General features: G+C 43.2%; 1 protein-coding gene across 1 annotated transcript in view; it reads left to right on the top strand.

Moving 5' to 3' along the window:
* Window positions 1-675: 675 nt before the first annotated feature.
* Window positions 676-13,511, top strand: part of SCGN (secretagogin, EF-hand calcium binding protein) — a 28,197-nt gene continuing 15,361 nt past the window's right edge. The window contains exons 1-6 of the mRNA XM_005482905.4: window positions 676-1,031; window positions 1,585-1,655; window positions 10,792-10,884; window positions 11,456-11,545; window positions 12,433-12,489; window positions 13,376-13,453. Of these exons, the coding sequence (XP_005482962.1) occupies window positions 959-1,031; window positions 1,585-1,655; window positions 10,792-10,884; window positions 11,456-11,545; window positions 12,433-12,489; window positions 13,376-13,453 (462 nt within the window). The 5' untranslated portion in view covers window positions 676-958. The remainder of the gene's footprint in view (window positions 1,032-1,584; window positions 1,656-10,791; window positions 10,885-11,455; window positions 11,546-12,432; window positions 12,490-13,375; window positions 13,454-13,511) is intronic.

Below are 13,511 nucleotides of genomic sequence, written 5' to 3'. Positions count from 1 at the left end.
GTGATCTCTCTGAATGAATTTCCTGAGTAAAACACAACTCAGTTCCTCAGGGTTTCCCCCAAATAGGAATCTTCTCAGGGCAAACATTAAATACTTTTAAAAAGCCTTTTCTGCTGCTTCTGAGAGCATCTCTAAAGTAATCATTATGTGAATAAAATCGAAATATGTATATAATGATTCAAAGGCAACCTAGAAATAACTATAAGGGTATCAAAGGAGATAATAATGATTCTAGGAGCACACATGGAGACCAGCTCAATCCCAGGTGCCTAAAATCACTGCAGGTGAATAGACAGGTGACATTTAAATCAAATCTACTCCCAGGCTGGGCCATCATTAATATAATGCTCTACCAGTACAGAGACCTTAAACCTCATGGTTTCTCCATGGGGTTTATTGTAGGAGGAAGATGATGCAGGTTTCTGTTTGTCTTCGTCCTCTGGCTTCTCATTCTGGTGAGGGATACACACCCGATGGCTGTGAGGAATGAGAAGGTGAGAGAACTCTGCCTGCTGCTGCTCTGCTTTCACAAACCAAGGAGAGTTACCAGCCTCAGAAAATTCCCCTTTCTCCCCTTAAACTCCACTAGTTCTCTGAAGCCTCACATTTCCCTCCAGCACTTCTGCCTTCGTTCGGGGGCGGTTTTAAACTTTAAGGGCCGTTTGCAAGCGGCGCACGGCTCCTCCGAAGCGGGGGCTGCGGGGTCGGGCCGCTCCAGCCCCCATCGACGGCCGAGCTCCGTCGCGCCACAACCCACAGCCGAGAGGGATCCGGGCGGGCGGAGGTTGGTGGGACGAGCCCCGGGAAGGGGAAGACTCCCCCACGGCGACCCCCGTGGGGCCGCCCCCGGGGCGGGGCCGCCGCCCTGAAAGCCGGGCCCGGCGGCGGGGCTGGGGCAGAGGCTGCGCCGCCGAGTGAGGGTGAGGGCGGGGGCCAGGCCGGCAGCAGCAGCAGCACCATGGAGAGCGGCGCCGACGGGCGCCTGGACGCCGCCGCCTTCCTCGGGGCCTGGCGGCGCTTCGACGCCGACGGCAAGTGGGGACAGATGTGCGGGGAGCCGGCTGAGGGGTGAGGGGGTGCCGGGCCCGCTGGGTGCCGTGCAGGGGTCTGTGTGTGCAGGGGGGAACGCGACCGCCGGGCTGGGTGCCGTGTGGGTGCCTGGGATGCTGCACATGGGGCCAAAGCGTCCGAGCTTTACATCCCCGAGGTCCTGCAGGTGTTTTCCAGTGCTCCCTCTTCCTCCTCACCATGACTATCATAGCTGTCATTTCCACCCCAAAAATTTTGCTTTTTCATCACTTCCTCCTTTAATCTGCTGCTCTCTCTTTTTTGTCCCAGTTTGGGAGCTTTTTTGTTTCTGAAAAGTTTTCCGTAAGAAAAACTCCAAAGGGAGCGCTGCAGCTGTGCTCAATCCTCACACAGAAGTGATCAGATGAAATTGAATAGATGTGGGGCTCCCCTGAGTAGGCAGACAGGGCCCCCGGCTGAGATCCTGACCCTGAAGCCTTGAGCTACCTGCATGCAGCCCATGACACGGATCCCGAAACTTGGGTAGTACCATTAATATATTTGCTCTTTATTTAGACAATGGCTACATAGAAGGGAAGGAGCTTGACGATTTTTTTCATCATCTCCTGGAGAAACTGGGACCAGAAGTAAGTAACTGTGCTGCATTCACTGCCCATCGGGTGCAAGCAGAAAAGTTATGCTGAGAGATGATTTGTGTTTTTTGTTCCCTGATTGTCGACTTCCTTAGCAGCCCCAAGGTAAAGAGCTTTTCTCTTGGACACAGGGTGGCATTTAAGCACGTACAACAAATGCAGTCAGCTGAGCAGTTTGATCAGTTGTTTCCAGCCCAACAGATGCTGGTCAGGGGGAGATTGCAGTTGTCACCAGCTAAAGGGGCTGGTTGGCAGTGTGGAGAGAAAGTCATTTACTGTTGCTGAATAGAACCAAGTGAAAAAGCATGGGCACACAGCCTGGCTAGCTGAGCAGGAGGGCAATGTTCATGGTTTATTTGTTCAAGCCTGTGCTGATTAGTTTCGTTCATATGATAGGTTTCTTTCCCAGGTCAATTTTTAACAAATATAGTGTTGTTAAATTTAAATGGTGCTTAGGAAGAAGGCTTAGGTCTATATTGCTGCAAATGTCTAAAAGCCAAATGAGCATCATTTCTGTTGCTTGTGAGACCCAGACCTGTCCCTGCAGTGTTTCTGGGCTTCTCCTCTGGTTTCCTTTCCTGGTTTTGGCAGCATTTCCCCTCTCTGCATCTCTGTACAAACAGAAGTTGCACTACAATTTACAGGGGCTGCTTTGCTCAGCTCCAGGTCATATCTTGCCTATGAGTGGCATCAATGAAGGAGAAATCCTGCCACTCAGGCCAGCACTCAGAAGTTTACAAAGGATATAGTAATATTTTCTCTCCACAGAGTCTGCCCAGATAGGGAAAGGAGGAAACATCTTCCAAATGGAAGGAGGGGGTGTGCCAAAAACCAGAGATGAAACAATTCCTTTAAGCAAAATTAATTAACAAAGACAGGAAAGGTAGCTGATAAAAGGCATAAATTCATGAGTATCAAGTGTAAAATCAGAATTGTACTTGCAAGCCAATTAGTACTCTTAGATCTTTAGGGCTGCAATTAAAAAAATAAAAGCTGTGAGTAATTTTTTCAAGCATATTTTTATTTAATTTGCAAGTAAATTTGGATTGAAATATTGTCAGTTTCTACAGAAATGTCTTTCAGAGCATGGATGGTTAGATGAAGAGATAGGCATGTAAAAAGGCTTCAAACAAATCAAAAAAGATTCAGCAACAAGAATATTTAGGGACACAGAAAAGCTAATTTAAAGAGAAATCAGAAAGTTTGTGATTGTTTACCCAGGAACAAAAGATTAAATTGAAAGCTGCTAGTCTTGGGGTACTGAAGCAGCAGCAAAAAGCATGCTCAAACAAACTCCATGACAGCAAACATGAGATGTTGAAGGAGATGCTTAAAATGAAGATGCAGAGCTAAGTGCTGCAGTGGGATCTGCAAGTGGGGCTCTCTGGAGTGAGCTGATGGTGATAAAATCCCGGGATAATCAGAGATCTCATTCTGAAGGGAGCTTCCTAAGGATTTGATTCAAGAGAAGCTCCAAGCCCTGCTCTAACCCATAGCTGCCCTTGTGCATCCCTCACATGAGGTCCTGGGACAGCTGAGTAGCAAACCCCATGTGTTACAGCAGTTTTTGTGGTCTACTGATACAAATGTGAACTCCATTACATTGTGTCATTTAGCAGCATGCAGAACTTGCCAAATGAGGGTGTTCTAGCAATGAACTTCCTGCTTTAAGAAATCAAGAATAGTTTTATTGCTTGTTAGAAGTCCCTGCTTGGATGACTCCAGCTTAACTCAGCACCCTGACCCAGTTTGCTTCTGCTAGCGAAGTTTTGCCATTTAAAGAGATAGTTTAACACAAATTGAATGGAGAAAGGACCAACTCCCTCTCCTCCTATTAAATAGAAGAAACAGGCAAATTCTGAAGGACCATGCTCACTAACTTTCAGAGTGCTTAGACAGGCTCTCAAGTGCTTTTGGTTTTTTTCCTCTCGTCTTTTTGCCTATTTTTGGCAGTGTTTCCACTCTGGTAATATTAGTGATAAAATTACATGGCAGGTTGCAGACAGAGCAGGCTGGTTTTGTGGCAGAAAATCCAACGGGAGCTTTGTCCTGGGAAGCAGAGAGCAGTCCTCTGGCCATGGGGGTCACTTGAGTACCAAGTTAAACAAAGGTCTTAACTACCTTTGTACAATGAGTTTGTCTAATAACATTGAGCCATTTTTCTCTTTTCACATGATTTATATTGTACAGGCTTGTATTATGGCAGGAGGGGTAAAAAGGGTCCCCTCTGCATTGGTTTTACCATCCTACAGAAAGTGTCCTCAGTGATAAAAGCAGTGAGCTGGGACTGAGCATCTCTCTGCTGTAGCACTCATCTTGACTTTTACTCCTTTGGGTTATGAATGTCTTAGTTTCCTTGCACAGTAAAAGGGGGAGGCAGCAATACACTGGCACAACTTACAGATGTGTCACAAGGATTAATTAGTGGCTACTGAAGTGCTACACAAGTGATAAATAATGTTATCAGCACTAGAAGTTGTCTCTGCTTGAATAGAGAATGGCTTCATAATTATATTTTCTCAGCCTGCATTCTCTAAGCTGTTATTTCTGTTAATGACCACTGTGGTCCTTCAGCTCTGTTTTTCTTCCCAGTTACTCTGCAGCATCCCAGCTGACACTAAATGCCAGGGGATGGGAGCAGCTGGGAAAACAATGCAAAAATGAGCCTGTCGGGAAGCTGAGAGACACAGCTCTTCCAGACAACTCTGAGAGAGGAAAGAAACTTGAAATAGCATCCAGTGACGGAGGCCAATTTATTGTCTTTTATTGAACCATCAACAATCGTGGGAGGAAGGGAAAAACTTTGCAACAAAGGTGGACTTGTAGTAAACCAACCAAATCCTAGATGCTGCTTCCTGTCCCTACTCCAGCAGGGGTGGTTGCTGGAGGCATTTGGACAATGCACTTAACACCACACTTTAACTTTTGTACAGCCCCAAAGTGGTCAGACAATTGGACTAGAAATTTGTTATGGGTCTCTTCCAACTGGAATATCCCATCCCATCCCATCCTATTCTATTCCATCCTGAGTCCTAAGAAAATCCCGTCAGTTTCCAGGTGTGTGTAATTCATCCTCATGCTAGCATTCCATCTTCTAGCTACTGATATCACCCACCTGTTTCTCTTATCACTGCTGTGACTTCTCTCTAACCACTTGAGCCTCCAGCTTCCAAGCTGCTACTCTGTGGCTGCCGTGAGCTGCCTGAGCTCTCTTCTGCTCTTTCATAAACCTCTTTCTTCTACATTATGGCAACTCTAATATCTACATATTTTCTAAAAGTTTTTATACTGAGGTGAAAGCCCAGCGGAAAGGACAGTTTCTTTCAGTGTCAAATAAGTAATTTTATTTGAACAGGAACTATAGCTTCTGCATTTCTGTCTTATATTCCTGTACATCTTTCTTTCTGTATCAAGATCTTCCTTGCTTGTTCTTTTCTGTGGTTTTAATGAAGCTCTATGTATATTCTCATAATAATTAGAGAAGAGTTTTATAGAGGAATGGCTATAAATTTTGGGGTTGGATTACTGAAAGTTTCCATAAAACCAATGACGTCTGGGCGGATATGGAGAGAAATGCATATTGCCATTGGGCTTTCTCAGAAATGTTTTTCACTTTGCCTAAATTATACTCAAATTAGATAGAAAACTTTCAGATAAAGAATGGTTGCCTGCCCCTAACTGTAAGTGTGTAGAAGACCACAACAATTGTTGAAGTATAGATTTGGTCAGACTAGACAGGTATTATTCTTGTTCAAATCCCTCCTGTCTGAAACCCACATGGATAGTTATGACTGCAAGGAACTGGCGATAATCCTCTGGAGCTCACACTTAGCAGTTATTAAGGATTTTCTTTACTTTTTGCTTCCAAAGACTAGAAGCCCCCTCCAGCTACTCTTGCACTTCATCCTTGCCTTGCATACTGCATTGTCTGTCTAAATAATGTGTATAATTTAGCATGGCCAGGAATGCAACAGCTAGTCAAACAAAGTTTAATGGCCAAAATATCAGTCAGCCTCAAAGCCATCCAAGGCAGACTTCCCCTGTGCTTTACCACCCCAAGAGACCTAAGGTCAATGGTGACCAGCAGGTGAACAGCAAGAAGATCCCTAGCAGAAAGCAATAAGCTTGCATCCACATTCAGAATATTTCAGGATTCTAACCCCCAGGCAATCCTTTCTCTTTAAATATTAGGACAGAAATCTTTCCTGTCAGGATGGAGAGGCCCTGGAACAGGTTGCCCAAAGAAGCTGTGGGTGCCCCATCCCTGAAAGTGTTCATGTTGGATGGAGCTTTGAGCAAGCTGGTCCAGGGGAAGGTGTTGGAACTGGATGATCTTTGAGGTTCCTTTCAACCCAAACCATTCTATCATTCTGATTATTGCCAAATAGAGTTCTTTCTTTAGGTGTGGCTTCCATCAGCCTTGATTACCCTGGCCAGCTCCTAATCCTGTTCCTCCACATTAAGGCATGGAAGTGCCTCGAGGTATTTCTTAATGCTAACTCAACATACCCATGGTAAAAATGACACAATATGTTTTCATCACCCAAATGCACATCAAACAACTTTCAGCCCAGCAGAGAAGAGAGAACAGAGAACCTGTCCAAAACCTAACCACAAAACCATGATGGCACAGGGAAAATGTAGCCAGTAGCCTTTGTTGGATGCTGGTGTCTACTATGGGAAAAAAGCTTTCCCACATTTGTGCTGATGAGAGTTAGAAAAGAAACCAAAAACACAGTGCGGGATGACAGGGTAAGTGCTCACATATTGTCACATGCAGGAGTACAGTAAATCCTAACCAAAGTACAGGGCCAAATTCTCAAGTGAAAGCACTGAAGTTAAGGGAGAAAGTTTGGCCCAAAGGAGAAATTGGCCGTGGAGGTGTAGGGTGAAAACCCACAATTATGCAGGCAATCCAACCTACAACTACGTGGGGGTAACAAAGTCATTAATGAAATTAGTTTTTACAATGAAGAAATGTTTGGCCCAAAATTGAAAGGTTCTTCTTCTAAAGGCAAAGTGTACATTACTGATGTCTCTCATCTGGTCCTTGCTGGCCTCATATCTGTACTGTGTAGCTTTTGGCGTGATAATAGTTGTTGAATTTCTTTTCCAGCTCTCCTTGGCAGACACAATTTATTTTCATAGATCTTGTAGGAACTCTATATCTGTGGGACCCTTGGCCTTTCTATCATATTTGGCTGAAACACTGGAAGACACATGTTTGAGCCAGCATTTTCAGAAAATTCTCTAGTTTTTTTTTCTAGAAACAGGGTATAATAGTGACTTAAATGTAGTTTCATCTTTTTTTATACCCTAATCAATATAGCAGCTTGCTTCTAAAATCATGTCAAGAAGGAAAAATAAATCAGTTTATTACAGGATTTTCTTGGCCAGCAGGAATTAAATGAGACATCCCATTTCATCGAGTAGGACAGGCTCTGCAGTGCTCCATACATTCACTTTTTGCCCTCCAAACCAAGTGACTCATAACTGTGTTTTCATCAAGGCAAAATTCTGCCAAGCACATGAATCCTTAAGGAACAAAAATTTAATTAGTCAGCATGAGGCAAAGAGTGCAACAATATAAAAGGGATGGATTAGCAGACAGATTACAGCCAGGTTTCTAAACAATCATAACCAGTCATGATAAAGAAATAAAATGCTGCAGAAATTTAAAAAAAGAGTGATCATGCCCTTTCTGTGATTACAAACACTATTAAAAACCAGATTACCTTTGTGATGCTACAAACACTTCTAAAAGATTTTCACACAAGGCAAGACAGAAACTGGACCTGGAAAGGAAAAAGCAGAAAATTAATTTGTTATGGCAATTTGAAGCACAGAAGCTTTTATCTGTTAAATTCTGTAGAAGAACATCTGTAGTAAGAAATTTACTTGTTAACCCTGAAAAATATGTGAACAAAGTCATGGCAATATTTTAAACTGTGTTTTTTAATGAGAATAAAAATTATCTGACCTTCTCATGGTACATAGTAAAGATTTCTTTCCTGGCTGCAGTGAGAACATGCAGCAGCCCTTGGAAACCACACATCATCCAAAAACTCAGGGAGGTGCATGCACCAGGGAAACAAGGAATTACGAGAAAGGCTTCTCTGTACAGAGTGACTGGAAAGGATGCAACCGTATTCACTTAAATTCTCACAAAAAGGAAAGCTTTGCAAACCTTTGAAACTGGTTAAGCATCTGTTGCTTGAGGCAGGCAACATAATTAAGACAGCGTTCTCTGATAAAGATGTGCTCAGCTGCAGACTTTTACTTGCTGCAAAGCCATTTCTTCCTGTTCCATCTTATGAGGCAAGAGGCACATTTTGTCTGCTGTTCTTTGTTATGTCATGATTTAATGCAGCAGGCAGCCCCACACAGCCACTCACTCCCCAGTGACATGGGAGAGGGAATCAGAAAAGTAAAGTGGGAAAACTCATGAGCTGAGATAAAGATGTTTTAATAGGTAAAGCAAAACCCAAGAGCACAAGCCAGGGCAAAATGAAGAATTCATTCACCGATTCCCATGGGCAGGCAGCTGTACAACCATGTCTGGGAAAGCAAAGTTCCATCATGCTGATGTCAGAAGACAAACACCACGCTCCAAACATCTTTTTTTCTCTTCTTCCCCCAGCTTTATATGCTGAGCCCTGCACCATATGGTGTGGTATATCTTTTGGGTCAGTTGGGGTCAGCTGTCCTGGCTCTGTCCCCTTCCAAAGGGAAACCTCAGCCTCCTTTCTGGTGGGGTGAGTTGAGTCTTCAGATCATGTCCTTGCTTGGACAAAGGGAACAGATCAGGTACAATATGGAGTTTTTTCAGCCTTTTAAATGTTTTTGGAGTAGAAAGGAAAATAGAGCAAGCTACTTGTTTGCACCACCAGTAGGTCAGTCTTGAAAACCTGATCTCCCAACCTTAGTTTCTGTTTGGAATATCTTATTTGATCTATTGAAGTTTTTTCAGTCTTCTGGGATTTTTTTGGTTTTGGTAAAGAGAAAGGTCCTCTTTGAAACCTAATGGTCATAACACAAGGTGTATTGTTCTTAGTGTAAAAAACTTTAATATTGGAATAATTTTGTCTTGAACATGCATCTTGGGAAAGCCAGTTTGTTCTTCATTGTTTTATCCTTTGTGAGTAAAGGCTGGGTTTTGGTAGAACTATTACCAGTTTTGTTTCATAAGTGGAATATTTATGAAGATATAAAGATTGTCCAGATTGAAAAACCACTGTAGTGTAACCCCTTGGACTAAAAGCTTTTGGAGTTGTGTAAATATTTTAAATAATCCGGGCATTTACTTGATGTATCATATAGTTTAAATCAGAATATACAAAGAAGGAGGCTGTCCTATTTTTATGCAGGTAACAGTGTCCCTGCCACAGACAGCTCAGTGAAGTGGTGGTTGATAGCTGATACCAAGTTGAGCAATAAGCATTTTAAGCAATGACTAGTTTTGAAATGCACAGTACACGTTTCATATATCAGCTGTGATTCCAAAATGTGATATCATTTTGGAAATAACTCATCCTACTGGGCTTGAGGGAGGATCATTTCAGAGTACTTTGCAAGCCTATTGAAGATTGCAACTCATAGGTTTGCCTAACTCCTGGGGGGTGTCTCAGAGTGTCAAGGGGCTGTCAGAAGGCAATTTAAATAGCATGGGGCTGAGTTACAATGCCAGGCAGAAAGAAAACCTGTGTGTGTTCAGTGATGAGCTGTGCCCTCAACATCCAGGCCCACAGGACTTTCTGGACACCACCATGGGAAAGAAGGATCCTGCAGGCATGCCCTGGGACCTACTCAGCCACTCCTCCTGGGGCCTGCCACCTTGGGTGCATCCCGGTGGGATCACTGCTTGGTGTTCCATCCCCAGACTGGGAGCTGCCACCCTTGGTGTTACACAGCAAGAATGCACCCCAAGGGCTGCACTGTGTGGAGCTGTGCACTGGGTAAATTCGGGAAAGTCACTCATGGCTTTGTGTCACAGTGATAAAAAAGGGAGTGTACAACATAATGGAGCTTCAATAGCAGCAGGAAATAATTAGAAACTGTGTTAGAAGACCCAGGAAGGAATAGCTGCAGTCCCACATCCACTTGCTTGTAGAGATGATAAAAACTTTGAAGGACTAATATTCAAGGATTGGGAAGAAGATAATTTATTGTCTTGTAAACATTTCTACAAAGGTATGCTGCAATCCAGTGTGGGTTATCCTTCTCCCTTCCTTCCCTTCCCTCCCAGAGAGGGCCAACTCCTACACAATTGGGAGAGAAGCCAGGACCTGCTCAATGTGCGTGGTGAGGGTAACATGGGACTTAATTTCTTGGGAAAGATTAACTAGGTGAGCTTCCCAGCCCAGCCACTAAGCTCATATGACTGGAAGGTTTTTCATGTTGTGAGGAAATTGTATTGTGTGTAGTCCAGTCAGAGTGGGTACCCTCGTGGTTTCTGCTAAAGAAACAATGCCTGATGAACCTAAACATTGTATTTCACCTCTCACAGCAATGCCTGTCAAAACACATAACCTGACAAGTCTGGAGAACTCCTCACTATGTATAAATCGATTATGGGGTTAAGCAGATACAAAGAGAATGTCAATTGCTTGAAATTCTGTGCTATTAACTCAGAAACACTGACAGGGCTTGGTGCCAGGGCTTAAGTCAGCTGACAGGTAATAATAAGGAACAATCTAGCTCCACTGACACCTTTCAAGGCTGATGATCTAATGAACTGCAGAGATGTCATTCAAGGATGAGGATATCTTCCTGAAAAGCACAAGCTGAAAACAAGCAGGATGGAAACTGCTGAAACACACACTTGAGCAAAACCAAAGCCCAGTGGTATAATGGAAACAGTTGGGTAAAGAAGCAGGGGTCACTGAAATATTTTGGAGTTTCCAAACACTGATCTTCCAACTGAAAGCTTAGTAGCTGCAAGGATACACATAGGACTTATTTCCAAAAATTCATCCACAATGGTGTGTCTGTGGGTTTTTAAATGCATAACCCCCAACTGTAAGAATGCACTTATCCTGGTGATTATTTGTGAGTGAGGAGAGATTTCTCCCAGAAGGATCTTCTGATGCCCTCAGAAATTTTCATGCACTTGTTTTTTTCCCCATGGCAGAGCACCATCACAGAAGAAGAAGTTCAGAGGATGAAGGAGCAATTCATGTCTGTCTATGATGTCACCACAGATGGACGCTTGCAAATCCAGGAGGTATCTCTGCCAAACCCCAGACCAGTATTTCTTTTATAGAAGGATGGAAAAGTAGAACAGACTTTTTATAGGGTCTGTAGGAATCGGAAAAGGGGTAATGGTTTTAAACTGAAAGGGAGTACATCAAAAGTAGATTAAGAAATACTTTCTTTTAAATAAGGGTGGTGAAGGACTGGAAGGGGTTGCCCAGGGAGCTGGTTGATGCCCCATCCTTGGAAACATCAAAGGTCAGGTTGGACGGAGCTCTGAACAACCTGATCTAGTTGAAGATGTGCCTGCCATTGCAGGGAAGTTGGATTAGATGACCTTTAAAGGTCCCTTCCAACCATTCTGTGATTAAGACCTGTAGCAGACTTGGGAGATCTGGAAGATAGAGCCTGGGTGCAGAGGAGGTGACTCACAGAGTTTTACATTGGCCAGATCCTTTGGTCTGGAGTTTATTTCCAAGTCTATTTCCATGCCAAACCTGTATTTCACATACTGGATCAGTAGCTACCCAAGTTTTTTCCTTTCCTTACATGGTGTGGGTTTGCTTTTTGTTGTGGGGATTTTTTAAATGTTTTTCATCCAGCTTGCAAATATGATGTTGCCGGATGATGAGAATTTCCTACTGCTTTTCCGACGGGAAACTCCCTTGGACAACAGCGTGGAATTCATGCGGGTCTGTATCTCCACACTGCCTCCTCCCCTTTGCACACCACCAGCTTCTTCAGCACCAACCCTTCTGCCCCCTGTAAACACAGCTTGGGAAATAGATGGGTATTGTGGAAGCAAAACACATTCTGACCTGTTCAGATAGAGAAGGTTTTACATTATTTACCAGCAAAACAGACGGGTGGTATCTAGGACTGGACCAAGGTGCCCAGAGAACTCATTACATTTCACAAACACTTTCAGCCACCTATCAGTCATGCCACTACAGACAAAATGTCCCCACCCATCAGTTCACCCCTTCAGCTCCTCACCTGCAATACAGTATAGACCAAGACAGCAGAACAGGTACATTTTAAACACCATTTTATTCTGAAACATTAGGCTGTTAGGGCATGGAGAGGAAACCTCCATAAGTTGGGTCAACAAGCCCATAGAACTTTGCCCAGTCTTCCTCTGATCTCTGCCCCCTAAGTATCCCAATGGGGAATTTCAGTTGTTCCAAGATCTCATGCAGTTACCTTTATTTCACATACAAGCTGGGGGCTTCTGCAGATCAATGGCCTGCTGTATATGGCCTTGACTCAGGGCAATAAAAGAAGCTGCATATACAATTTAGGTAAGAAATGCAAAACAGTTTCTTAGAATTGTCTTCCTTCTATAGACAATATGTCTGCATTAAACATGTGATATCAGTATGTAGCATGTACAGCATCCAAGTGTGAGTAAGAGCTATTGTGTGAAAAGTTTATTTTATTTCATTTAAAATTAATTAAATGTTGGCTAATGCAACAACTTGCTCATTATGGAAGTTCTGCTTTGAATCTTTACAATTTTTCACAGAGCAGATGAGTAGCTGCAATATTTATGTGCTCACATCAATCTATCCCCATTCAGATCTGGCGCAGTTACGATGCTGACAGCAGTGGATTTATTTCAGCTGGTGAACTCAAAGTAAGTTATTCTAACAAATCTCTTTGGGCTTGACCTATAGCTCACTGATGTCAATGGGAGCCTTTCCCTCAGCTTTACCAATTTGCTGTCTTTTTTTGTGAGTGACAAATGGCATTTCTGGGTTGTTCAGAGTGAGTTTAAGGACTTGTGCCTTCTGGCATGGTCTCAGGGGCCCTGATGGAGGGAGGATGATTTGCTGTTGCCCTCCATGTCCTGCTTCCCCCTAGCCTTGTCCCATGACCCCAGTTGTCTTGGTGACCTGAGGCATCCAGTGAGCCCCACTAGGCTTTGCACATGTGCATCTCCCAGCTAAACAGAGCCAAAGCCATTGTGTTTTATTAAGGGAATTTCTTCTCAATCTCCTCCTGAACCTGCAGGTTTTCTGAACACTGATTTCTCATTAAAGATCAGGCTATTGAGACAAGAGCCTGTTCAAAAGCCATAACTCAAGCACTTTGAGCCAGCAATCACAAAAGTTCATCACTGGGCTGCACATCATGTGCTGAAGTCTCAGTATGTGGCTTCAGCCTGTGTCCCTGCAAAGATGTAAGAGGTGGCTTGAGTGTTTTACTGAATGGTAAATATTTTGACTTGAGATCAATTAGCAAGTATTGCAGGACTTATGTTGTGTTTTGCTTATTTTGTGAGTCTATTAGGACTCACTCCAGTATACCTGCTCTGGGGAAATTTAGTTACTTTCTAATTTATTCAAAAAACCACCATGTTTCAGCTAAAACAAGTTGAACTTTGTCAAACTGACGACACTAGTACTAACCAGGAATGTGAAACTAAATTTATGTAATCCTGCTGAATTTGAATTTAATCTCCTACTGTTATTTCTTGAATTTCCACTACAGAGTAAAATTTCTCTCTTTTCTTACTACAGGATTTCCTGCGAGATCTCTTTCTGCAGCATAACAAGATGGTTGCTGAGGTGAAGCTGGAAGAATATACTGATACTATGGTATGAAAATATAGAATTAATGTTGTTTAGATCTGAGTACAGGCTAAAATGTCCTTTA

The sequence above is a fragment of the Zonotrichia albicollis genome, chromosome 1 (genome assembly GCF_047830755.1).
Source record: "Zonotrichia albicollis isolate bZonAlb1 chromosome 1, bZonAlb1.hap1, whole genome shotgun sequence".
Lineage (NCBI taxonomy): Eukaryota > Metazoa > Chordata > Aves > Passeriformes > Passerellidae > Zonotrichia > Zonotrichia albicollis.
Note: the sequence above shows the minus strand (reverse complement) of the source record. Positions and strands in the feature narration are given on the sequence as shown.